This window comes from Budorcas taxicolor, chromosome 18 (assembly GCF_023091745.1).
Source record: "Budorcas taxicolor isolate Tak-1 chromosome 18, Takin1.1, whole genome shotgun sequence".
Lineage (NCBI taxonomy): Eukaryota > Metazoa > Chordata > Mammalia > Artiodactyla > Bovidae > Budorcas > Budorcas taxicolor.
In genome coordinates, this window is record NC_068927.1 from 67,194,276 (window position 1) to 67,221,230 (window position 26,955).

General features: G+C 42.5%; 1 protein-coding gene across 1 annotated transcript in view; it reads right to left on the reverse strand.

Moving 5' to 3' along the window:
- The window catches only part of LOC128064108 (zinc finger protein interacting with ribonucleoprotein K-like), a 28,797-nt gene extending 2,145 nt beyond the window's left edge, over nt 1-26,652 (reverse strand). Inside the window, exons 1-2 of the mRNA XM_052656905.1 lie at nt 26,523-26,652; nt 25,293-25,419 (exon numbers count right to left, since the gene is read on the reverse strand). Of these exons, the coding sequence (XP_052512865.1) occupies nt 25,293-25,419; nt 26,523-26,555 (160 nt within the window). The 5' untranslated portion in view covers nt 26,556-26,652. The remainder of the gene's footprint in view (nt 1-25,292; nt 25,420-26,522) is intronic.
- Nucleotides 26,653-26,955: the final 303 nt, after the last annotated feature.

Here is a 26,955-nt window from a genome sequence, read left to right on the forward strand (position 1 = left end):
TGTGGCCCAGTGGTTACAATCCCACATCTTTCACTGCCAGAAGCCCAGGTTCGATCCCTGGTAGGGGAACTAAGATCCCACAAGACGCAAATATATATTTATTCAAACCACCCATGAAGTCATATAGGATTATATGGAATTGGTCTTAAGTCAATTGTTAATACATAACACAAATTTAGAACCACTAAATTTAAAAATGGAGAGAAGCAAATGTAGCTGGTAAACTGACAAAGGAGAGAAAATAAAATCATACAAAATGCTCAATTAACACCGAAAAAGAAGGAGTGGTAGACTAATACAAGAATGAAGAACAAGGGCAATTTTAGAAAATAGAAACAAACACGTTAGGTATTTATCAAACTATATCAATATACTAAACATCGATAGTCTCAGTGTACCAATTAAGAGAGATTATCAGGGTGGATTCAGAAACAGGACTCAACCGTATGTTGTCTAAGAAACCCCCTTTAGGACTCCCCTGGTAGTCCAGTGGTAAAGAATCCGTGTTGCAATTCAGGGGACACTGCTTCAATCCATGGTCAGGAACCTAAAATCCCACCTGCCACTGAGCAACTAAGCCCACATTCCGCAACTACTAACTCTGCACACTCCAGAGCCTGTGCGCCACAAAGAAGACCAAACAGCCAAAATAAATCTTTAAGTAAATGAAATTTAAGACAACAAAGTGCACTTTAAACAAAAGCTGAATATACATTAAAGAAAAACGACAGAGATTAACAGAATTCAAAACGATAAAAAGTGCTATTAACTATATTAATATCTAACCAAAGGCTTCCCTGGTGGCTCAGTGGTAAAGAATCCATCTGCCAACACAGGAGACACAGGTTAAATCCCTGGTCTGGGAAGATCCCACGTGCAACTAAGTCTGTGTGCCACAACTACACAGCCTGTGTTCTAGAGCTTAGGAGCCACAACTACTGAAGCCTGAATACTTGAGAGCCTGTAGTCTGAACAAGAGAAGCCATTACAATGAGAAGTCTGTGCATCACAACTGGAGAGTACCCCCTCCTGCTGCAACTAGAGGAAAGCCTGCACAGCAATGAAGACCCAGCACAGCCCACTGGATATATGGACTTCTACAGACTACTAGTCTACTCCATCCAACAGCAGAATAATCTTAAGCTGACATGGAAAATTTACAAGACAGAGCACACCACGGGCCAAAAAAACACACCTTAACAAGTCTGAAACAGAAATCAGACAATGTCTGTTCTCAGAGTATGGCGGAATTACACTAGAACCAGTTACAGAAAGACAGCTGGCAAATCGCACAATGAGAAGAAATTAAACAACCCAAAGAAAACGTGGGTCGAAGAAGAAATCTCAAGGTAAAATTTTAAGTATCTTGCAATAAACACAGCACTTCTCAAAATAATGTGCATGTGGTGAAAGCAGTGGTCATAGGGCAATTTATAGCACGGAATGCATGTATTAGAAAGAATTAAGACCTAAAAGCAATCAGCTCAGCAAACTAGAAAAAGAGAAAATAAAGTCCAAAGGAAGAAATAATTTTTAAAAATCAAGATAAAAATCAACAAAGCCAAAGTTGGTTCCTTAAAATGACCAAAAAAATAAAAAAGATCCTAGTCAGGTTAATCACAAAAACAAGACAGGGCATAAATTACTAGTATCAAAAATAAAAGAGGACTTCCTCAGTGTCCAGTGGTAAAGCCTCTGTACTTCCACTACAGGGGACAGTTTGATCCCTGATTTGGAAATGAAGATTTCACATGCCTCGAAGCACAGCCAAAAAAAAAAAAAAAAGGAAGAAGAAAGAATTAAAGAAAGAAAGAGGAAAAACCACTACAGAGACAATGCACATTAAACTCATAATGAAATATATGGGCATTTCCAAGACCATAAATGTGATAATCTAAATGAAATGGATTAATTTTTTGAAATATACAGTCTATCACAACCCATACAACAATTCACAATCTAAATATGTATACATCTGTTAAAGTAACTGAATCAATGAGAAATAACCTTCCAAAACAGAATGCAATTGGCCCAGATTGGTTAACTGGTGAAATATGACAAACATTTCAGGAAGATATACAATTCTCTACCACTCCTTTCAGAAGACAGAAACAGAGAGACTGCTTCCTATCTAATTCTATGAGGCCAACATTGCTCTAATACCAAACCAAAAACGTAAAGAAAAAGTATACACTAATATCTCTGATGAACATAAATGCAAAAACACAAAGCGTCAGTAAATTGATTCAAAAACTATATAAACATACATCATGACCAATTGGGATTCATGAAAGGCACCTAAGGCTTATTTCACACCATATTACAAAATTATAGTAATCAAAACAGCATACTAATAGCATAGAGACATATATCCACTCCAGTGAAATATAACGGAGACTTCAGATTGTAAACATCAACCCTCATATATATGATCCAATAATTACTGACAAGAAGACCATTACCATTCAATAAAGAGAGGCTTTTTACCAACTGATGTTGGGAAAACTGGATAGCCATATGTACACGAATGAAGTTAAGAGTCTTATACCATATACAAAAAGGCATTCTAAATATATCAAAGGCTAAAATGTAAGAGCTAAAATTACAAAATTCTTAGGGGAAAAAAAAGGGAAAGTTTTCAAAATGTTGGATTCAGCCATAAATTCTTGCCTATGACAATAAAGGCAAAATTGACAAAAGAAAAAATAGATAAACTGGACTTGAAAAAAAAAAGAACATTACCACTTTATACCTTAAATTACATCATATAATGTGTCAATTGAAGCTCAAGAAAGTTGGAGGAAAAAAAGAAAAAACTAAAAAAACTTTTGTACATCAATAGACATTATAAAACTGCAGAAAAAACAGGAAGAAAAAATTTCAAAGCCAAGACATGGAAATAACCTAAATATCCACTGACAGATGAATGCATAAAGACAATAGGGTACATGTATACGATGGAACATTATTGAGTTCATAAAAAAGTAATTACATAATGCCATTTGCTGCAACATGCATGGACTTAAGACATCATCATCCTAAGTGAAGCAAGTCAGAAATAGAAAGGAAAATACCATGTATCATTTATATATGGAATCTAAAATATCACATAAATGAATACATCTAAGAAACAGACTCACAGACACAGAGAACAGAGTTACGATTTCCAAGTGGGAGGCAGCTGAGCGAGGGAAGGATTGGGAGCGCAAACTAGTATATACGGGATGAATAAAGCACAAGGTCCTAATCTACAGCACAGAGAACTATATTATGTATCTTGTGACATACCATAAGGGAAAAGAATAAGAAAAAGAATATATACACATGTAACTGAGTCACTTTACTGTACAGCAGACATGAATGTGACATGCACAAACACGAGACACAAAGACTTTCAACCAGTTCCACAATCTCTACAGCAATCAAAATGCCTGCCGAGACCAGAAGTCTACTGCCAGATGCTTGGCCTCCAAGGAATGTCCAGATTCTGCATTTTCATTGGTTGAACGCTGTCATAACGCATGGTCTCCTGGGAAACGTAGTGTCAAGGCCTCAATAAATGGCACCCCACACTAGAAGACCAGCAAGAAAAGCTAAACTGCTGAGGGAAGGAGCACTGAGAAACTGCTTGTGTTGGGGAAGGGCTTCATCCTTCTTAGGCAGGTGGAAGATTCTGGACCGGAGGAAGGGCTTAAGACCATTTGTCTTTAATGCTATTGACTACTGAAGTGTCTGCACATGGCCTCACTCCTTAAAGCCAACCCAAGCTGACATCCGCCACTGGTAACTGGAAGCAAACAAACATGATCCTATTGATCTTCAAATCACCCCTGAATATTCATTGGAAGGACTGATGCTGAAACTGAAGCTCCAATACTTTGGCCACCTGATGCAAAAAGTCAACTCACTGGAAAAGATTCCTGATGCTGAGGAAGATTGAAAGCAGGAGAAGGAGATGACAGAGGATGAGATGGTTGGATGGCATCCCTGACTCGATGGACCTGAGTTTGAGCAAGGAGATGATGAAGGACAGGAAAGCCTGGCATGCTGCAGTCCATGGGGTCAAAACCTTTGACACCACTTAGAGACTGAACAATTGCTCTTGAAATGCACAGAGCCTACAGTGTTAGCTATTTGGGGGAATTCCCTGGTGGTTCAGTGATTAGGATTTACTATGTTCGCTGCTGCCATGTGGCTGGGTTCAATGGGTATTCCAGGAAATAAGATGCAGCAAGCCCCTTGTCCCAGTCAAAAAACTAAGAAAAAAAAAGTTTGAATTCATTTTGCAAGCTTTGCTCAAGGACAATAAAAATGTCAGAAAGGGCCCCTCTGAGACCAAGCAAGGGAACCTGTTACATGTTTTTGCTCTCTGGTGCTGCAGCTTAAGTCCCACTAAAGCCTTGCCTTAAAAAAAAAAAAAAAAAAAAAAAAAACCAGCACCCTGACTGGGTATCTGGAAAGGAGATACTAGGCACGCCTAATGCAGGTGGACAAGAGGGAAACCACTGCTTTTGTACATCCAGAAAAGGCTCTCTTGCCTGCAGAATCTGTGCCCAACTCACTGAGAAACACCGATGTACAATCCGGGCACACAGAATGGCTGTTCTCTTGCTCGCTGAACAGCACCTGCCCAACCAGTCGGATTCAACTATACCTACTCACATGGCTGATTTTTCTTTATCATAAGGACTACCTTCTTGCCCTGGCCTCAGCTAGTGATTGTTCTAATCTTTAGATCATAATTTCTTCACATTTACTGTCTTGTCTCTGTACCCCATGTCCACCCTGTCCAACTGGAGACTCAAAGAACACCATGTACATGTCCCGACATCCTGTCTCCCTCCCCACAACAGTCATACCACAGCCCCATGCTAATGGACACACCTTTCTTTTCAATGGGAACATTCATAATTTTAATGTGAATGATCCCATTTATCTTAGCAAACTTCCCTGGGCTCAGAATCTATATTCTTTAAACTTGTGGAGGGATGGGTCTGCATCTCAGCTGAGTAACTCCCACAAGGACACACAGCTGCCAGGCCTCTGATGAGTGCTTACACTACACTAAACAGATGCACTGGCTTCTCTTCTGCACTTCCCAGTATGCACACCATCAACTGTGTCACAACCATGAACTACCTACTCTGGTGTCTACATCTTCACTGGGCCTCCAGCTCCACCTTCCCCAGTTCACATCTCCTTGCAAACACATTCCCTTTTGTGATGTTGTGCAAAATGGCAGGGGCACCAAACCAGCAAGCCACACATGGTCTTCAGTGTCACCCCAGATGTGACAATGGCCTCCACCACATGCAGTATGCCGTGATTTCTTTCCAAGGTTCTGCCCATCTTTTTCATGAACCCACTTCAGGATATACCTTGCCCACACTGTCCCAGTCACTATCCTGAGCACTGTGAGGGACCTTGAAAGACTAGGAATGTCCAAAGTGGACCTCTCCCTGTCTCCAAGACTCTTCCTCCTAATCCCCTCACCCATCACCCTACTGCTCCTCCTACCCACCAGAAAAATATAAATCACCAGATGATTGCTATTTAGCAAGATAATCAGCAAGAACTTGCCCATGTCTTCTGGGGACTGAACCTTGACAAAATTTAGTCCAAATGCTAAGGGCTCAAGGAATGATGACACCTCCCATAAAGCTTCAAAAACCCAACCTGAAGTCCTCTGCTAAACAAAGCTGCTCACAGATGTGAATCTCCAGCTGGTAACACAACTGTGACTCAGTCCCTAATCTGAACACAATCAGTGCATCAAACTTGAAGTGATGTGGGAGATTGTCTTTCTAATCCCGTCTGCACTTACCTGATCATAAGGGATCTATGAGAACTGTGTGACTGTGTCTGGTCCACACACCACAATTTTGGGCATCTGTATCACATGCCTGGCCCCCCAAAAATTCACTGCTTGTGAATTCTGTACCCACACCTGCTGTGCTGGGTCAGCACGTCCCACTGCATTTCCCCAACAAGGTCTCACTTCTGTCACACATCCTTTGTGCTATGGTACATGAGTTACTAGACCCAGGCTGCATCAAAGGGTGTGAGCATTCGACCTTTTGTTACAATGTCCCCAAGTTGTGCAGATAAACATTATAATGTTGAAGATGAATTTAACGTGGCAGAAGGAAACTGATTTCAAAGATGTACACAAAAATGTTTAAATGTATAAACACAAAATTTAAGTCAACTATACAGCCAGTAAACGATTTTTCAAACAAATCAGAAACTTCTATTCATAATCACTGTACTATGGTTTACTAGGTACATTCCTAAAACATTTTGCAGCTACTGGGCCTGTAAGGGGGAAAAAGCATACAATGGTGGGTTACAGGCAATGCTTCCCAACTCCATTTCAGTGACATTATGTTCACAATTTGACACTAGTAATGGTGTGAATATTTTCACCAGGGAAATTGGCAAACACTACAAAACAGGGATTGATTTGCTGTGTAAATATATCTGAAGGTAACATATATTAATAAAAGAATCTTATCAAAAACATGTATAATTTCTATGGCCATTAGATTATGCATTGTATAAAACTGGAGAACACAAACTTTCAGTATTCTGAATTACAATTCCATGCAGGAAAAAAACCCACTCACATTCATGAATGAGTGAAATCTAACACGTCTTTGTTATTTCCTTGCTTTCCTAATGTCAAAATAAGAGAAAATAGCCTAATCTCACAAAACAGATGTTGACAAAAGTACGAATAGAAATCTAATGAAACAAGACACACATGTTAAGACATGGGAAAAACAAAAATTTCACATCAAGAACCCTGAGAAAGAGAATCACCAGTGGTCCAGTGGCTAGGACTCCCCATGTCCACATCACAGGACATGGTTTAGATTGCCAGTTGGGAGAACTAAGATCCTACATGCCACATGGCACAGTTAAATAAATAAATGATCTGAGAAAAATGTAATTAAAATCATAATGATTTTTTAATACAGAGGTTTTGGTCTTCATGGGAGGGCTCACCTTGCATTCCTATTAGTTTTAAAGCTAGGTTGATCAAGTGTGGGTCTCAGAAAGTGAGGACAAATTCACACTAATAAATAATCATTATTTTGCTAGGTAACATTTTTCTGGAGGGGTAGGAGGAAAAGTGAGGAGATGAGTAAAGGGGTAAAGGAAGAAGAGCTTTAGAGACTACACCATGTGAGGGCCACAGTGGACATTCTCAGGCCTTCCGTGTCCCTCACATTGCCCAAAACAGTGAGCAGGTCAACCACGTAACGGGAACAGGAACATCTTGAGGTGCGTATGTAAAGAAGATGAACAGGACTTGGGAAACCAATCACTGCAGAGAGCAGTGAGGCCAGTGTCAAATCTGGGGAAATGGCAATGAGTCGGTCCAGAGTCCCTAGCTTAGCGCTGTTGTTCTGTGAAGAACTTCCCAAGTGGGAGGGTGTTAGTGGGAGATGTGCACACATGGAAATGAGGCTGCATCTCCTTGTGGTGATGGAGCTGTCAGGTGTGCACAGCTCATGGTCAGGATATGGGAACTGGAGTCCCTGCTCTGAGGGGCAAAAGAAAAGCCAGTGGACCTGTGCAGCGTAAACACTCTCATGAAAGGTGCGGCAGTAGTGAGCTCTTGTGAAAGTCCCTCTGCCTCTCTGAGCTGGACAGCCCTTCTTTCTCAAAAGACAATGATAAAAACTGAATCACAGCATTGGTTTGGATGGGTAGATAAATGGAGTCATCCACAGACAAGTAATCAATGCTGATTCCAGAGAAAAGATAATCCTGACCATCAGCATGGGTTGGGATGTAAGCACGGCTCATGGGGTGGGGGCAGAGGGAGCAGAAGTGTCAGGATGGACAAGGTGTTCTTTCAGTCCTCAAACCTGGTAGGCATAGAGCAGGGGAGGAGTGACGTCACCAGATTCTCCAAATGCCTGAACCAGGCAACATGGCATTCAATCACAGATCCTTATCCCTTCAACGGGGATCATAAACAGATGACATGGTATCTCTGTGCCTCAGTTTCTGCTCTAGAAGGGGTCTATTTGCTTCATAGGTTCTGCCCACTCTGTCACCACCTCAAACTTCTTTGACATCATTGCCAGCCATAATTGCAATATTTATAAAGCCCTTTCTTCAGTGTGACCTCGCTGATGTTTAATCAAGCAGCAACTTCAGGTGAAAGATTTACCGCATTCCTTGCGCTCAGAAGGCTTTTCTCCAGGGTGGATCTTCCAATGTGTGTGGAGGAGCTGTCTTTGCTTAAAGGCTTTCCCACGTTCACTGCACACAAAAGGCCTTTCTCCAGTGTGAAGTTTGTGATGATCATAGAGACCGGTTTCACTAGTAAAAGACTGGCCACATTCACAGCACTTATAAGGCCTTTCTCCAGTGTGAACTCTGATGATCAAGAAGGCTCCACCCAGCAGTAAAAGATTTCCCACATTCACTGCACTCATAAGGTTGTTCTCCACTATGAACTCTCTGATGATACCGGAGGCCACTCATAGCAACAAAAGATTTCCCACATTCACTGCACTCATAAGGCCTTTCTCCACTGTGAACTCTCTGATGACGAAGAAGGCTCAAACTACCAGTAAAACATTTTCCACATTCACTGCACTTATAGGGCCTTTCTCCAGTGTGAACTCTCTGATGATCATGAAGGCTCAACCTAGCAATAAAAGATTTCTGACATTCATTGCATTCATAAGGCCTTTCTCCACTGTGAACTCTCTGATGACGAAGAAGGCTCGAGCTACTAGTAAAACATTTTCCACATTCACTGCAATTAAAAGGCCTTTCTCCAGTGTCAACTCTCTGGGGACACTGGTGCTTCAGCCTAGCAGTTAAAGATTTCTCACATTTATTACACTCATAAGCCCATTCTCCAGCATGAAACTTCTTATGGGCATTGAGATGTGCCTTTTGGCATAAGAACTCCCCACATTCACTGCATTCAAACTCCCTTACTTCATTGTGAACTCTCCAATGATTACAAAGGCTCGATCTACTTGTAAAAGATGTCCCACATTTACTGCACTCATAAGGCTTTTCTCCAGTGTGAACATTCATATGTGCACTTAGCTGCTCATTCCGGCTAAAGAATTTCCCACAGGAACTGCACTCAAAAGGTCTTTCTCCAGTGTGAACTCTCAGATGATAATAGAGACCAGAGCTAGTAGTAAGAGCTTTCCCACATTTGCTGCACTCATAAACGTTTTCTCCAGTGTGAAGTCTTTCATGTGCAAGGAAATTGGATTTGCGGGCAAAAAATTTTCCACATTGGTTGCACTGGCAACCAATGCACTGGAGAAAAGTCAAAAGGCTTTTCTCCAGTGTGAACTCTCTGGTGTTCCAGTAAGCTCCACTTTTGGATAAAGGATTTACTACATTCCTTGCACTCATAAGGCTTTTCTCCAGTGTGGATTTTTTTTATGGGCAATGAGGTATTTCCTTTGGCTAAAGGATTTTCCACATTCACTGCAGTCATAAAGCATCCCTCCACAGTTAAATCTCTGATGTGCAAGGAAACGGGATTTGTGGCTAAATAATTTTCCACAATGGCTGCATTCATAACACCTTTCTCTAGCATGAACTTTCTGATGCTGAATGAGGGTATTTCTTTGGGTGCTGGCTTTCTCACATGTATTGAACTTACAAAACCCTTCACTAGTGAGGACTCACTCATCCTGAACAAGTATGTCTGTGTGGCTGGACACTATCTTGCCTTCTCCCCAGCTCTGATGACTTTTTCCACTGTGAAAAATAGCTTCACATTCCCTACTATTGTTCAGTTTCTTCCTGGTATTAGTGGCCTGTGGCTGAGCTCCCATATTTGCCATGAATTCATTCCCAAGTTCCATGAAGGTAGAGAGATTCCCTGATGCAAGAACTGTGCAATTCTTCAAAAATGAGGGTCTCTCCACGATACAGCATATGGGATTCTCTCCAATGTGCTGCTTCTGGCGCTGCCAAATGTTTGCAATGAAACAGAACTATTTCCCACATGACCCACATGTGTATGCTTTCTGCCCACTATTTGTTCCTTGCTCTTCAGCCAAGTGCAAAATGTCTCTCAAAACTGGGATGCACACCTTACAAAGCTGGACCTTCTCAGGAGACAAACCTGCCCTGGGAGTCCTAATCTGTGACACTCCTTCTACAGATTTGCTCTGTTCAGAAGGTGTCTCCTCAGCCTGAACTCCACGCCAGGTACCTGAAAACAAAGAAGTGACAGTGAAGTGCACGTTCACTTTACTGGAGGAAGGGAACGCCATCACAATTCTATATCTGACACATATAAGAAACACTCCACAGGACTGTGTTCAGGAAATGGAGTTGGGATAAAACTGAGAGGCAGCTGCTCTCACCAAGTGCAGGACAAAAGGACTGGATGTGGCCCAAGGAGAAAGGCGTCTTCTACAGTTCACTCCTGTCAATGGCTTTTACCAGGAGCACATCTCCTCAACCTGTGACACTGTAAGGAAGCAGATCTCCAAGCCTCAGAAAATCTGACTGTGATTTTTTTTTTCTTGTGATGAGCACTTTTAAAATCTACTCTTTTGGAATTTTCTTTTTTCTTTTCATTTATTCAGTCATTTATGACTTCACTTGGTGGCTGTTGCTGGTCTCAGGCTTTCTCTAGTTTCGGCAAGCGGGGGGTAGTCTCTAGTTGTGTTGGATGGGCTTCTTATCCCAATAGCTTCTTCTGTGGCAGAGCATAAGCTCTAAGGCAGGAATGCTTCAGTAGCTGCAACAGGCAGACTCAGTACTTGCTGCACATGGCCTCAGTTGCTCCACAGCATGTGTGCAGCAATGCTGTACCAGGGATCAAACCCCTGTCTCCTGCATTTCCAGGTGGACTCTTAACCAGGAGACCACCAGGGATGCCCTCTTTGGGAAATTTCTAAATATTCAACACAGTCATGTTAACTAGAGTCACTATGCTGTGTCTTACATCCCCAGGACTTACTCACCTCATAGTTAGAAGTGTATAACTTCTGACATCCTTCATGCATTTCATCTGCCCACCTTGCTCCAGTCTGGCAGTCACTGATCCTTTGTCTGTATCTGTTTGGTGTTGGTCTTATTGTTTTAAAGATTCAACATGTAAGCATAACCATCCAGTACAGGTAAATGTGGAACACCCTGAGTTCTGAATGCTTGGGTCCACTTTTACAGGAACACTTTTCAATAAATACACAGAATCCTATGCTCTGTGTAGTGGGATGAATCCACAAATGGGAAAACTTCAGAAACAGAGGACTGACTATGAGCCTCTAGACTTCAGTATATTTAGAGGATCCTGGATCCCATCCTCAGTGGACACAGTGGGACAACTGGATTTGTCTTTCCCTGATTTATTTCACTTAGCCTAATGCTCTCCAGGTCAATTTATGCTACTGCAAATGGTAATATAGCCATCTTTTTTATGGTTATATAATACTGAATAATATTCCATATATATTTCATTTTTGCTATCCACTCATCCATCAATGGATACTTAGGTTGTTTCCATCTCTTGAATATTATAAATAACCTACAATAGATATAAGGCACAGATACCTTTCTGAAATGATGATTTTACTCCCTCTGCATAAATACACAAAGGTGGACTTGATGGACGATATGGAAGTTCCTTTTTTAGTTCTGTAAGCAGTCTCCACAGTCTTTACTATATTGGCTGCAATAAAGTATATTCCTACCCACAGACAGTAAAGAATCTGCCTGCAATGCAGGAGACCTGGGTTTAACTCCAGGGTTGGGAAGATCCTCTGGAGGAGGGTAAGGCTACCCACTCCAGTATTCGGGCCTAGAGAATTCCATGGGTAGAGGAGCCTGGAGGGCTACAGTCCATGGTGTCGTAGAGTCAGACCTGACTGAGTGACTAACACTTTCGCTTTCACCAATAGTGCACAAGGGGTCCGTTTTCTCTACCAGTTTACCAACATTTTTTTTTGTCCTTTTTATAACAGACACTGTAACCTGTACGAGGTGGTATCTCATTGTGTTTCTGATTTGCATTTTCCCAACCATTCACGATACTGAGCATCTTTTCATGTAGCTGCTTCCCATACCTATGTAGTCTAAAGAACAACAGCAACTGTGTAACCCATTATGCATTTTTAAAACACCCATATATGTATGTTTATATAACATTAAAACAAATGAGAACAGTTATAAAATGGATCAGAGAAAGCAATTAGGAATTTTTTAAAATTATAAAGTATTCAATACCAAGGAAGCCATTCAGGGTCATATGAAAGTGGACTACAATCAGATGTAAATACATAGTGCAAACTCCAGCGCAATTACATTGAAGAAAAATGAAAGGAAAAAAGTATACATGATATGCTAACAAAGAAGAGAAAATACAATCACACAAAATTCTCAATTAACAAATGAAAAAGAGTGGACAACAAACATAGGAAAAAGAATAAAGGCAATGGTAGAAAATGGTAACAAATTCATTACATATTTATTCAACTATATGACTATATTAAGCACTGATAGTCTCAATACACCAATGAAAAAAGACATTATCAGAGTGAATTCAGAAAAAGGAGTCAAGTACATATTCCCTCCAAAAAACCCACTTTAAATATGAACATGCAGGAATTCCCTAGCAGTCTAGTGCTTAGGACTCAGCACTGTCACTGCTTCAGCTGGGGTTCAATCCCCAGTCAGGGAACTAAAGCACTGCAAGCTGTGGCATGTCCAAACAAAAGCACCCACCAATACATGATCTCATCAAGAGATGCAAAAAAAAAAAAAAAAAAGGATCTGGCCAAATCCAATACCCATTCATGATCAAAATCTCCCTCTCCTAGCTATCTAAAAATAGAAAAATTCTTTAACTTCACAATCAAAATAAAACCCTACAGGTATCATCACACTTTCCTAGGCAAAAACTAGAAACTTTCCCACTAAGATGAAGAATTCAACTTTGTAAGTCATAACTAATGCAATGAGAAAAGAAAGTTATATAAAAGTTATACTGACAGGGAGTGAAAGAATAAAACTGCCTTCCTTCTCAGATGGAATAACCAGCTATATAAAAACAAAATATACACATATACACATACAAAAAAAATCCTGGAATTCAAAAGCAATTACAGCAAGGTTTCAGGATACAAGAATACTATACAAAAGTCAATTATTACTTTCCTATACATCACCAATAAAAAAGTGAAGTTTGAAATTAAAAACACAATGTGCTAAGCTACTTCAGTCATGTCTCTTTGTTACCCTATGGGCGATAAACTGCCAGGCTCATCTGTCCATGGGATTCTCCAGGCAAGAATACTGGAGTGGGTTGCCATTTCCTTCTCCAGGCGATTATACCAGAATCTCTTAACATCTCCTGCACTGGCAGGCAGGTTCTCTACCACTAGCACCACCTGAGAAGTCCCCAAAAAACACAACACCATGTACATTAACACCCCCTGAAAGAAAGGAGAGAGAAAGGAAGAAATAGTTATAAATCTACCAAGACATGTACCAGACCTACATGAGGGGAATGACAAAAACTCCGATGAAGAAATTAAAGGACTAAATAAATGGAAAGATATTTCACACTCCTTAAGTGTCAAAGATATTTCACATTCCACTTTTGTCAAGATGTCAGTTATGCCCACCTTCACCTATCAATTTAATGTGAAAGTGAAAGCAAAAGTGAAGTCACTCAGTCGTGCCCGACTCTTTGCGACCCCACGGACTGTAGCCTACCAGGCTTCTCTGTCCATGGGATTTTCCAGGCAAGAGTACTGGAGTGGGTTGCCATTTCCTTCTCCAGATCAATTCACTATAATCCAAATCAAATCCCCAGGAAGTTATTAAAAGGATATAAATAAACTGATTCAGGTTATACTTGAATAGTCTAGTGGTTTTCCCTACTTTCTTCAATTTAAGTGTGAATTTGGCAATAAGGAGTTCATGACCTGAGCCACAGTCAGCTCCCAGTCTTGTTTTTGATGACTGTATAGAGCTTCTCCGTCTAGTCAAGGCTATGGTTTTTCCAGTGGTTTGTATGGATGTGAGAGTTGGGCTGTGAAGAAGGCTGAGCGCTGAAGAATTGATGCTTTTGAACTGTGGTGTTGGAGAAGACTCTTGAGAGTCCCTTGGACTGCAAGGAGATCCAACCAGTCCATTCTGAAGGAGATCAACCCTGGGATTTCTTTGGAGGGAATGATGCTAAAGCTGAAACTCCAGTACTTTGGCCACCTCATGCGAAGAGTTGACTCATTGGAAAAGACTCTGATGCTGGGAGGGATTGAGGGCAGGAGGAGAAGGGGATGACAGAGGATGAGATGGCTGGATGGTATCACTGACTCGATGGACATTGAGTCTGAGTGAACTCCGGGAGTTGGTGATGGACAGGGAGGCCTGGCGTGCTGCAATTCATGGGGTTGCAAAGAGTCAGACACGACTGAGCGACTGAACTGAACTAGAGCTTCTCCATCTTTGGCTGCAGAGAATATAATCAATCTGATTTCGGTGTTGACCATCTGGTGATGTCCATGTGTAGAGTCGTCTCTTGTGTTGTTGGAACAGGGTGTTTGCTATGACTAGTGCATTCTCTTGGCAAAACTGTTAGCCTTTGGCCTGCTTCATTTTGTACTCCAAAGACAAATTTGCCTGTTACTCCAGGTATCTCTTGACTTCCTACTTTTGCATTCCAGTCCCCTATAATGAAAAGGACACCTTTTTTGGGTGTTAGTTCTAGAAGATCTTGTAGGTCTTCATGGAACTGTTCAACTTCAGCTTCTTCCGCATTACTGGTTGGGGCATAGACTTGGATTACTGTGATACTGAATGGTTTGCCTTGGAAACGAACCACTAGACCATTCAGGTATGACCTAAGTCAAATCCCTTATGATTATATAGTAGAAGTGACAAATAGATTCACAGGATTGGATCTGATACACTCTGATAGACAGAGTGCCTGAAGAACTATGGACAGAGGTTTGTGACATAGTACAGGAGGCAGGGATCAAGACCATCCCCAAGAAAAAGAAATGCACAAAAGCAAAATGGTTGTCTAAGGAGGCCTTACAAATAGCTGAAAAAAGAAGAGATGCTAAAGGCAAAGGAGAAAATGAAAGACCAAACCATTTGAATACAGAGTTCAAAAGAATAGCACAAAGAGATAACAAAGCCTTCCTCAGTAATCAATGCAAAGAAATAGAGGAAAACAAAAGAATGGGAAAGACTAGAGATATCTTCAAGAAAATTAGATGCCAAGGGAATATTTCATGCAAAGATGGCCACAATAAAGAACAGAAATGGTATGAACCTAAAAGAAGCAGAAGATATTAAAAAGAGGTGGCAAGAAAACACAGGACCGTACAAAAAAGATTTTCACGGCCCAGATAACCATGATGGTGTGATCACTCACCTAGAGCCAGACATCCTGGAGTGTGAAGTCAAGTGGGCCTTAGGAAGCATCACTATGAACAAAGCTAGTGGAGGTGACAGAATTCTAGCTGACCTATTTCAAATCCTAAAAGATGATGCTGTGAAAGTGCTGCATTCAATATGCCAACAACTTAGAAAACTCAGCAGTGGCCACAGGACTGGGAAAGGTCAGTTTTCATTCCAATCCCAAAGAAAGGCAATGCCAAAGAATGCTCAAACTACTGCACAAATGCACTCATCTCACACACTAGTAAGCAATGCTCAAAATTATCTAAGCCAGGCTTTAACAGTATGTGAATCATGAACTTCCAGATGTTCACGCTAGGGGTTCAATGGTTAAGAATCCTCCTTGAAATGCAGGGGACTTGGATTAGATTCCTATCTGGGGGACTAAGATTTCACATGCCCTGGAACAACTAAGCCCAAAAGCCACAACTACTGAACCTGTGATCCACAAGTAAAGAGCCCATATGCTGCAACAAAAGATTCCACATTGAGGCAAAAATTCCACATGATGCAACTAAGACCCAATGCAACCAAAATAAATACACAGTTAAACAAATAAACATTTTATTTAAAAAGAACAAAGTTTAAGGACCCACAACACATGAATCTGAAATTCTTACAAAGCTAGAGAAAGCAAAACAGTGTGCTACTGACATCAAAACAGATATATATTCTAATGGAATAAAACAGAGACTAAAGAGTCTAAACATCAACCCTCAAATATATCATCCAGTACTTACTAACAAGAGGACCATTACCATTCAATAAAGACAGTCTTCTCAACAAACGGTGCTAGGAAAACTGGATACACACATGTACAATAATGAAAATAGAACCTTATCTAACACTATATACAAAAACTCACTCAAAATATCCAAAGATCTAAACTTAAGAGATAAAATTACAAATTCGTAGGAAAAACATACAAGACAAACTGGGCCTCATAAAAAGGAACAATTTCGGTTGCATACCTTTAACTTATGCAGTATCATGTGTCAATAATACCTCAAGAAAGCTGTGGGGAAAAGAGAAAAAAATAAAGTTTTGTACATCAAAGGACACTATAAACACAGTAAAAAAGAAACCATAGGTTGGGAGAAAGCATTTCCAAAACACAAATACAAAAATGGATTAATATCCAACTTCTCTGATAGTACAGTGGATAAGAATCCACCTGCCAATGCAGGGGACACAGGTTCGCTCCTTGGTCTGGGAAGATTCCACATGTAAGTAAATAAGCCTGTGCGCCACAACTACTGAAGCCCACACATCCAAGAGCCCCCACACGGCAACTCCTGCGCCCTGGTGCTGCAACTTCTGGGGCCTGTGCACTGGAGCCTGAGAGAGAGAAGCCACCCTAAAGAGAAGCCTATGCACAGCAACAAAGACCCAGCGCAACCAAATAAATAAATTGTAAAGGACTGATATTCAGAATCGATGGATAAATTCGCAATTCAACAACAACTAAAAAGCCAAGCAGATTAATAAATTTAAAAAGGACTTGGGTAGATATTTTTTAAAGATATACAAATGACCAATAAGCACACCATGAGGGATGTAATCAAAATGCAAAAATATACCACTTCACATCCATTAGGACAGCAATGATTAAAAGAAAAGAAAATAACAGGACTTCCCTGGTGGTCCAGTTGCTGAAACTCCAGGCTCCCAATGCAGAGGCCCCGGGTTCTATCTCAGGTCAGGGAACTAGATCCCATATGCCACAACTACGAGTTCACATACTGTAACTAAAGATGCCACATGCTGCAACCAAAACTGAAGATCAACGACCTGAAGTGCCACAGCTAAGACCCAGGGCAGCCAAATGAATAAATAAATGCTATAAACAAAGAACAAAACACAAAAAGGAAAAACCTTGCACTCATACCTTCAATTCCCTAATATTTTTTAAAAAAGACTGCATACTGCCAATACAGGTGGCAGATATTCAATCCCTGGTCATCACTTCTCAGGGAAATAACATCCTGCATGCCCTTTGTGAAGTGAAGTCACTCAGTTGTGTCCGACTCTTTGTGACCCCATGGACTGCAGCCCACCAGGCTCCTCCATCCATGGGATTTTCTAGGCAAGAGTACTGGAGTGGGTTGCCATTTCCTTCTCCAGGGGATCTTCCCAACCCAGGGATCGAACCCGGGTCTCCCGCATTGTAGGCAGACGCTTTTTACCACCTGAGCCACCAGGGGAGTCCCCTGGGGAGACCAAAACAAAAGAACAGAAACTAACAGATGCTGGCATGGATATAAAGAAATTGGAACCTTGAAAAAAGATCTTGCAGAAACATCTCATGGTCTGTTTCAGTAGTAACCATGTCAGTGACAACACTGTTGCAGAGTCAGGCACAAAGAAAAAAAAATGTCAGGTATAGGAATGGAGTAAAACTTGGGTACCATTCACTTGGAAAGTCCCTTGGCCAAAAAGAGGGCAAACAAGGAGAAATAAATCAGGCTGATGGAAGACCACTGACCTTGACAGTTTCTCAAGGCAAGAGAAATAAAAGCAAAAACAAATAAATGGGACCTACTCAAACACAGTCATGTACAGATGTTCCCACAGTCATGTACGGATGTGAGACTTGGACCATAAGGAAGGCTGAGCACTTAAGACTTGATGCTTTCAAACTCTGGCACTGGAGAAGACTCTTGAGAGTCCCTTAAACAGCAAAAAGATCAAACTAGTCCATCCTAAAAGAAATCAACCCTGAATATTCATTGGAAGGGCTGATGCTGAAGCTGAAGCTCCAATGCTTTCGCCACCTGATGCGAAGAGCCAACTCACTGGAAAAGACCCTGATCCTGGGAAAGACTGAGGGCAGGAGGAGAAGACAGCAACAGAGGATGAGATGGTTGGATGGTACCATTAAGTCACTGGACATAAGCACACTCCAGGAGATGGTGAAGGACAGGGAAGCCTAGCATGCAGTTCATGGGGTTGCAAAGAAATGGACACGACTGACTGAGTGATCAACAACAAAATCAAACAAAAGCTTCTGCACAGCAAAGGAAACCATAAACAAAGCAAAAAGACAAACTACTGCAAATGATGTGACTGACAAGGGCTTAATTTCCAAAATTCATAAAGAGGAGTACAACTGATAACAAAAAAACCCAACCCGGAAGACCTTTCTTCCGGGTTGGGTTTTTTAGACATTTCTCCAAAAAAAAAAAAAAAAACCAGATGGCCAATAGGCACATGAAAAGGTACTCATCATCACTAATCATCAAAGAAATGCAAAACAAAACTATTATACAATGAGGTACCATGTCACACCAGACAGAATGGCCATCATAAAATGTCCACAAATATGGTTTTTCCTTATAGTCCAGTGGTTAAAAATCCACCTTGCAATGCAAGGAATACTGGTTCAATCCATGATCCAGGAAAATCCCATGTGCCGCGGAGCAACTAGGCCTGTGCACCACAAGTACTAGCTCTGTGCTCTAGAGCCCACAAGCCACAACTACTGAAGCCTGCGGGGCTACAGCCCATGCTCCACAGCAAGAGAAGACACCGCAAGAGAAGACACCTCAGTTAGAGAGGAGACCCCTCTCTCTGCAACTAGAGAAAAGATCCAGCAAAGCAACGAAGACCCAGTGTGGCCAAAATTAAAATAAGTAAATTAATTAACTAATTTGTAAAAAGTCCACAAATAACAGATTTGGGAGAGAGTGTGGAGAAAAAGGAAACCTCTTACACTGTTGGTGAGAATGTAAATTGGTACAGTCACTATGGAAAACACTACGGAGGTTCCTTAAAACAAGAAAAATAAGTTACCTTATGATCCACCAATCCCATTCCTGGGCATGTATACAGAGAAAAACATAGTTTGAAAGGATACATGCACCCCAATATTCCTTGAACTAATGTATACAATAGCCAAGAAATGGAAGCAACCCAAATATCTGTCGACAGATGAATAGATGAAGAAGCTGTCGTGCTTATATACCATGAAATAGTACTCAGCCACTAAAACAAAATGAAATAATGCCATTTGCAACAACATGGACGGACCTAGAGATCGTCAATACTGAGAGAAGTCAAGTCAGAAAGAGAAGGAGAAATAGTTATGACATACCTTATATGTAGAATCTAAAAAGAAATGATACAAATGAATTTGCAAACCAGAAAGAGTCAGACTTAGAGAATGGCTGCCAGGAGGAAGGACTAGAAGAAGGGATAGTTAGGTAGTTTGGGGGGGACATGGGCACACTCCTGTATCTAAAATGAGTAACCAATAAGGGCCTACTATACAGCACATGAAACTCTGCTCAATGTTATGCGGCAGACTGGATGGGAGGGGAGTTTGGGGGTAACAGATACCTGTACATGGATGGCCCAATCCTTTCCCTGTTCACCTGAAACTATCACAACATTGTTAACCGGCTATAACCCGTTACAAAATAAAAACTTGGGAAAACTAGAATAGATTCAAACCAACCAAAACTGAAAGCATTCTGTGGGAAGAAACATCATATTTCTATCTGTTTACTGGAAAAGCGACTCAACCAGTTAATGTGCCAGTTCCCTGGTGGCTCAGAGGTTAAAGCGTCTCCCTGGAATGCAGGAGACCCGGGTTCAATCCTTGGGTCAGGAAGATCCCCTGGAGAAGGAAATGGCAACCCGCTCCAGTACTCTTGCCTGGAGAATCCCATGGAGGGAGGAGCCTGGTGGGCTACAGTCCATGGGGTCGCGAAGAGTCAGACACAACTGAGCGACTTCACACATCATCACATTGAGCACCTACTGAGAGGGTAACAGGCAGGAAGGCCAGAGGGCTCCAAACGGAGGAGATAGCCTGCAGGTGTCAGACACTTTTCTCTCTCTTAAGCAGCAGGAGGAAACAAACTAGCAATATTTTTTCCTTCTCTATACAAATTTAAAAGGAGGTTTCTCTTAAAATTCTGTGTTGCCATAGTGACACCTGGTTTCACCTGAAGTTAACCATTGTCTTTTTTTTATGGAAATGTTTATCTTAAGCCAGCAGCTGCGACGGCCAGCGCACTCAGCGTGGCCGAGAGGAGCTACCCCACATCCGAGGTCAGGGGCAGAGGACAAGAGTGCCAGGCTGCGACACTGCAGAACAGCCGAGAGGAGCCAACCCGCATCCGAGGCCAGGGGCGGTGGCCGGGAGGAGCAACCCTGTGCCCAAGGCCACGGGCAGCGGCCAGGAAAATCAACCCACGTCCAAGGAGTGGTGGCTGCGCGGGTGCAGGAGGGCCTAGAGGAGCTATACCACGTTGAAGGTCAGGAAGGGCAGCGGTGAGGAGATATCCTTCATCCAAGGTAAGGAGCACCGGCTGTGCTTTGCTGGAGCAGCCGTGAAGAGATATCCCACGCTCAAGGTAAGAGACACCCAAGTAAGATGGTAGGTGTTCCAAGAGGGCGTCAGAGGGCAGACACACTGAAACCATACTCAAAGAAAACTGGTCAATCTAATCACACTAGGACCACAGCCTTGTCTAACTCAATGAAACCAAGCCATGCCTGCGGGGCAACCCAAGACGGGTGGGTCATGGTGGAGAGGTCTGACAGAGCGTGGTCCACTGGAGAAGGGAATGGCAAACCACTTCAGTATTCTGGCCTTGAGAACCAAATGAACAGTATGAAAAGGCAAAATGATAGGATACCAAAAGAGGAACTCCCCAGGTCATTAGGTGCCCAATATGCTACTGGAGATTAGTGAAGAAATAACTCCAGAAAGAATGAAGGGATGGAGCCAAAGCAAAAACAATACCCAGCTGTGGATGTGACTGGTGATAGAAACAAAGTCCAATGCTATAAAGAGCAATATTGCATAGGAACCTGGAATGTCAGGTCCATGAATCAAGGCAAATTGGAAGTGGTCAAACAGGAGATGGCAAGAGTGAACATCGACATTCTAGGAATCAGCGAACTAAAATGAACTGGGATGGGTGAATTTAACTCAGATGACCATTATATCTACTACTGTGGACAGGAATCCCTCAGAAGAAATGGAGTAGCCATCACAGTCAACAAAAGAGTCTGAAATGCAGTACTTGGATGCAATCTCTAGAATGACAGAATGATCTCTGTTCGTTTCCAAGGCAAACCATTCAATATCACGGTAATCCAAGTCTATGCCCCAACCAGTAACGCTGAAGAAGCTGAAGTTGAACGGTTCTATGAAAACCTACAAGACCTTTTAGAACTAACACCCAAAAATGATGTCCTTTTCATGATAGGGAACTGGAATGCAAAAGTAGGAAGTCAAGAAACACCTGGAGTAACAGGCAAATTTGGCCTTGGAATGTGGAATGAAGCAGGGCAAAGACTAATAGAGTTTTGCCAAGAAAATGCACTGGTCATAGCAAACACCCTCTTCCAACAACACAAGAGAAGACTCTACACATGGACATCACCAGATGGTCCACACCGAAATCAGACTGATTATATTCTTTGCAGCCAAAGATGGAGAAGCTCTATACAGTCAGCAAAAACAAGATCGGGAGCTGACTGTGGCTCAGATCATGAACTCCTTATTGCCAAATTCGGACTTAAATTGAAGAAAGTAGGGAAACCGCTAGACCATTCAGGTATGACCTAAATCAAATCCATTATGATTATACAGTGGAAGTGAGAAATAGATTTAAGGGCCTAGATCTGATAGATAGAGTGCCTGATGAACTATGGAATGAGGTTCGTGACATTGTACAGGGGACAGGGATCAAGACCATCCCCATGGAAAAGAAATGCAAAAAAGCAAAATGGCTGTCTGAGGAGGCCTTACAAATAGCTGTGAAAAGAAGAGAGGTGAAAAGCAAAGGAGAAAAGGAAAGATATAAGCATCTGAATGCAGAGTTCCAAAGAATAGCAAGAAGAGATAAGAAAGCCTTCTTCAGTGATCAATGCAAGGAAATAGAGGGAAACAACAGAATGGGAAAGACTAGAGATCTCTTCAAGAAAATTAGAGATACCAAGGGAACATTTCATACAAAGATGGACTCGATAAAGGACAGAAATGGTATGGACCTAACAGAAGCAGAAGATATTAAGAAGAGATGGAAAGAATACACAGAAGAACTGTACAAAAAAAAATCTTCACGACCCAGATAATCACGATGGTGTGATCATTCATCTAGAGCCAGACATCCTGGAATGTGAAGTCAAGTGGGCCTTAGAAAGCACCACTACGAACAAAGCTAGTGGAGGTGATGGCATTCCAGTGGAGCTATTTCAAATCCTGAAAGATGATGCTGTGACAGTGCTGCACTCAATATGCCAGCAAGTTTGGAAAACTCAGCAGTGGCCACAGGACTGGAAAAGGTCAGTTTTCATTCCAATCCCAAAGAAAAGCAATGCCAAAGAATGCTCAAACTACTGCACAATTGCACTCATCTCACATGCTAGTAAGGTAATGCTCAAAATTCTCCAAGCCAGGCTTCAACAATATGTGAACCGTGAACTTCCTGATGTTCAAGCTGGTTTTCGAAAAGGCAGAGGAACCAGAGATCAAATTGCCAACATCTGCTGGATCATCAAAAAAGCAAGAGAGTTCCAGAAAAAACATCTATTTCTGCTTTAATGACTATGCCAAAGCCTTTGACTATGTGGATCACAATAAACTGTGGAAAATTCTGAAAGAGATGGGAATACCAGACCACCTGACCTGCCTCTTGAGAAATCTGTATGCAGGTCAGGAAGCAACAGTTAGAACTGGACATGGAACAACAGACTGGTTCCAAATAGGAAAACGAGTGTGTCAAGGCTGTATATTGTCACCCTGCTTGTTTAACTTATAATGCAGAGTACATCATGAGAAACGCTGGACTGGAAGAAACAAACTGGAATCAAGATTGCCAGGAGAAATATCAATAACCTCAGATATGCATATGACACCACCCTTAGGGCAGAAAGTGAAGAGGAGCTAAAAAGCCTCTTGATGAAAGTGAAAAAGGAGAGCGAAAAAGTTGACTTAAAGCTCAACATTCAGAAAACGAAGATCATGGCATCCGGTCCCATCACTTCATGGGAAATAGATGGGGAAACAGTGGAAACAGTGTCAGACTTTATTTTTCGGGGCTCCAAAATCACTGCAGACGGTGACTGCAGACATGAAATTAAAAGACGCTTACTCCTTGGAATGAAAGTTATGACCAACCTAGATAGAACATTCAAAAGCAGAGACATTACTTTGGTAACTAAGGTCCATCTAGTCAAGGCTATCGTTTTCCCAGTGGTCATGTATGGATGTGAGAGTTGGACTGTGAAGAAGGCTGAGCGCCGAAGAATTGATGCTTTTGAACTGTGGTGTTGGAGAAGACTCTTGAGAGTCCCTTGGACTGCAAGGAGATCTAACCAGTCCATTCTGAAGGAGAGCAGCCCTGGGATTTCTTTGGAAGGAATGATGCTAAAGCTGAAGCTCTAGTACTTTGGCCACCTCATGCGAAGAGTTGACTCATTGGAAAAGACTCTGATGCTGGGAGGGATTGGGGGCAGGAGGAGAAGGGGACGACAGAGGATGAGATGGCTGGATGGCATCACTGACTCGATGGACGTGGGTCTGGGTGAACTCCGGGAGTTGGTGATGGTAAGGGAGGCCAGGCGTGCTGTGATTCGTGGGGTCGCAAGAGTCGGACTCGACTGAGCGACTGAACTGAACTGAACTGAACTGATGCTAATGTAGTATACAATTACCCCAAACTCAGTCTTCAAGTCGGTTCCGCCTTTTGGCTCAGAACCTACTTGACAACAATATGTTATACTCAGATATTGTGCCTCTAATCTATGTAAATGAAACTACTTGAATGGTGATCTGCCCTTCTTCAAGATTCAAGTTAATCATTTTATGGCCCAAGATGAACCATTTGGTGCCAAGATTATCCCAAAATGCATCTTACGGGTGAGGGGCCTGGAGCCATTCTGAGTTTTAAGACATTCCTTTCTTTCATGAACAGACTGCTAGTAACTATATAACATCCACCTGAAGACTAGCAGGGGGGCACTCCTTCTGCCCCCTTCTGATGCCTATGTCAGACGCTTTCTCTATCTCCTTTATACTTTAATAAAACTTTATTACACAAAAGCTCTGAGCGATCAAGCCTCGTCTCTGGCCCCGGATTGAATTCTTCTCCTCCAGGGGCCAAGAATCCCGGTGTCGTGATTCAACAAAACCTTTCACTACTATACAGTAGGTACTCTTTTCCAGGCTGTGAACACAGCTGTGAAGCAAGTATAAAAGCACTCTCGGATACTAGCACTGTAAGTGGGGAAGGCAGATCATAAACATGTAAGCAAACAAACCAGGTCACCTCAAAGGTGCTTTTAGGAACAGGGAAACATCCCAGAGAGTGACTAATGTGTGTATGTGTTGGGGAAGGGCTTCTTTAAACCAGGTCATTGAGAAAGGACCTTAGGCAAGAAAGATAAATATAATATCGCTTAAATGAAATTTTAAAAAACTGATACATACACACTTATATAGAAAACAGAACCAGACTCAAGGATTTAGACAATGAACTTGCTGTTGCCAGAGGGGAAAAGAGAAGGGCATGGATAGTTAGAGAGTTTGTGACAGACATGTACTGCTGTATTTAAAATGGATAACCAGCAGAACCTAATGTACAACAGGAATTAAAACAAAATTGTAAATCAACAATAATTCTATAAAATTAAATACAAAACAAAAAGACTACTGACCCTGAATCCTCAGCTGTAATTTGGGGCTACAGGTGTTCCGGCACTAAGGAGTAGGGATGCACTCTCATAGACATACTAACCACAGCACATAACTCAGCACTTTAAGAAAAGCAGTGATGTGAGGAGTAAAGAGCTGTCCTTGGGGGAAAGGAGAAAGAGCCTGGCCCAGAGGACAGAGGTGGTTGTGCAGGCCTTACCCAGCATGCATACAAGTGCAAAGTTCTCCAGCATGACATCCAGGTACAGCTGTATCTGAGCCTCATCAAGAAGACACCATTCCTCACAGGAGAAGTACATGGCCACATCCTCAAAGGTCACACTGCCCTGGTATAACACGAACAAATAAAACCATGAACAGTCTCACTCCTGAAGAGCCACCACCTATTTTCCCACATATCTCCCCACAGCCAAGTAACATGTAACCCCCTAGAAACAACGGGAAGCAAATCTCCCTCCTCTGATCTGAACCTTCCATTGCCTCCAGAATACACAGGCAGTCATTTGAAGCTGAAATCCTGCTCTTCCCTGTTGCTTATTCCCACCAGAAAAAAAAGGAGACCTGCACTTTCCTAAACCAGCTCGGCTTCACCTCAAAGCACTTCCATGGACTGACACGGGTTCCAGGAGTAATGTTCCATACTTCCTCCATAGAACAGGCCTGCACTCAATAACCCAGGCACGGGGTTCCCAAGGTCCCCAAACCAAGAAACTGGTAGGATGACAGGTAAAGAGCCTCGAGACCTTACTCAAATACAGAGAATTAGCGCCTGGGAGTGATAAGAAGTGAGGGACTGGAACTACTTCCATTTACTAAAAGTGCTTCTGCAGCCCTGGGAATCTGCGGGAACACAACGGCTACGGAGGAGAGTGACCAGGGCGGTGCTTCAGGGACTCAGGACATGCCAGGGTCGCTGCCTGCTGCCAGGACCAGGGAGCCTCAGCTGACTGGCTAACCTCTCCTCCGTGACTCCATCGTCAGTGCTACCCTTTACCAGATGCTACCGGGAAAAAGCCACAACTTCCCTCTGCTCAAAGTACTCATCAGCCCCTACAGACTTTTCTTCCACTGAACAGTCTTTGGAGAACTTTTAAAAGCTCGACTAGATCGTGTCCTTCCTTTGCTCAAAGCTCCACGGCTCCCAAGGCCCTAAGAAGAAAGGTACAATACAACCTCTCATCTAGTACTCGAGCTGCGACCTGGCCTCAAACTTTGCTCCTCACAGAAACAGAATGTACTCTAGATTCCCCAGCGATCCTGCTTCAGCTGCATTACACTTGTCTTCAGAAGTAAGGACACCACCTCAGAAGGCCTGCATGTTCTGAACCAGGGGCCTGAGATAAAGCGACCTGAGCAGGCTTCTAACTCTGGGCATCAGTATTTCAGTAAGGAAATGGGCAGGGGAGAACCTGGAGCACGAAGCGTTTACCTGATGTGGGGCCGACAGCGCAGCCGCCGCCATCGTAGCCTGTGGGCGGAGCGACAACACTCGAACCACCGAGTCGAACTCGGCACGGTTATTCTCGGCCTACGGCGACGTCTGCAACCCTGCGCAGTACGGGCAAAGCGTCCAACTACGCCTTAGCCCCTCACCTCCCTCTCCAACAACACACTCCGCACTTTCTGCTCAGCTCCACGGTCTCAGGAGCGACCAAAATGTCAGCCACCGAAACACCGGAAGTCCCTCTACCGGATGTTCCGCCTCTAGGACATGCACTGCCTTTGGATTTTCATTGGCTGAAGGTGGCCTCAGCGCAAAATCTTCTGGGTAATGTAGTGCCACAGCCTGGAGCAATTGCGCCCCACTCTGAAAGCCCCAAGAAAAAAAGGCCAGCGGCACCGCGAGGATCGCAGAGAAATCA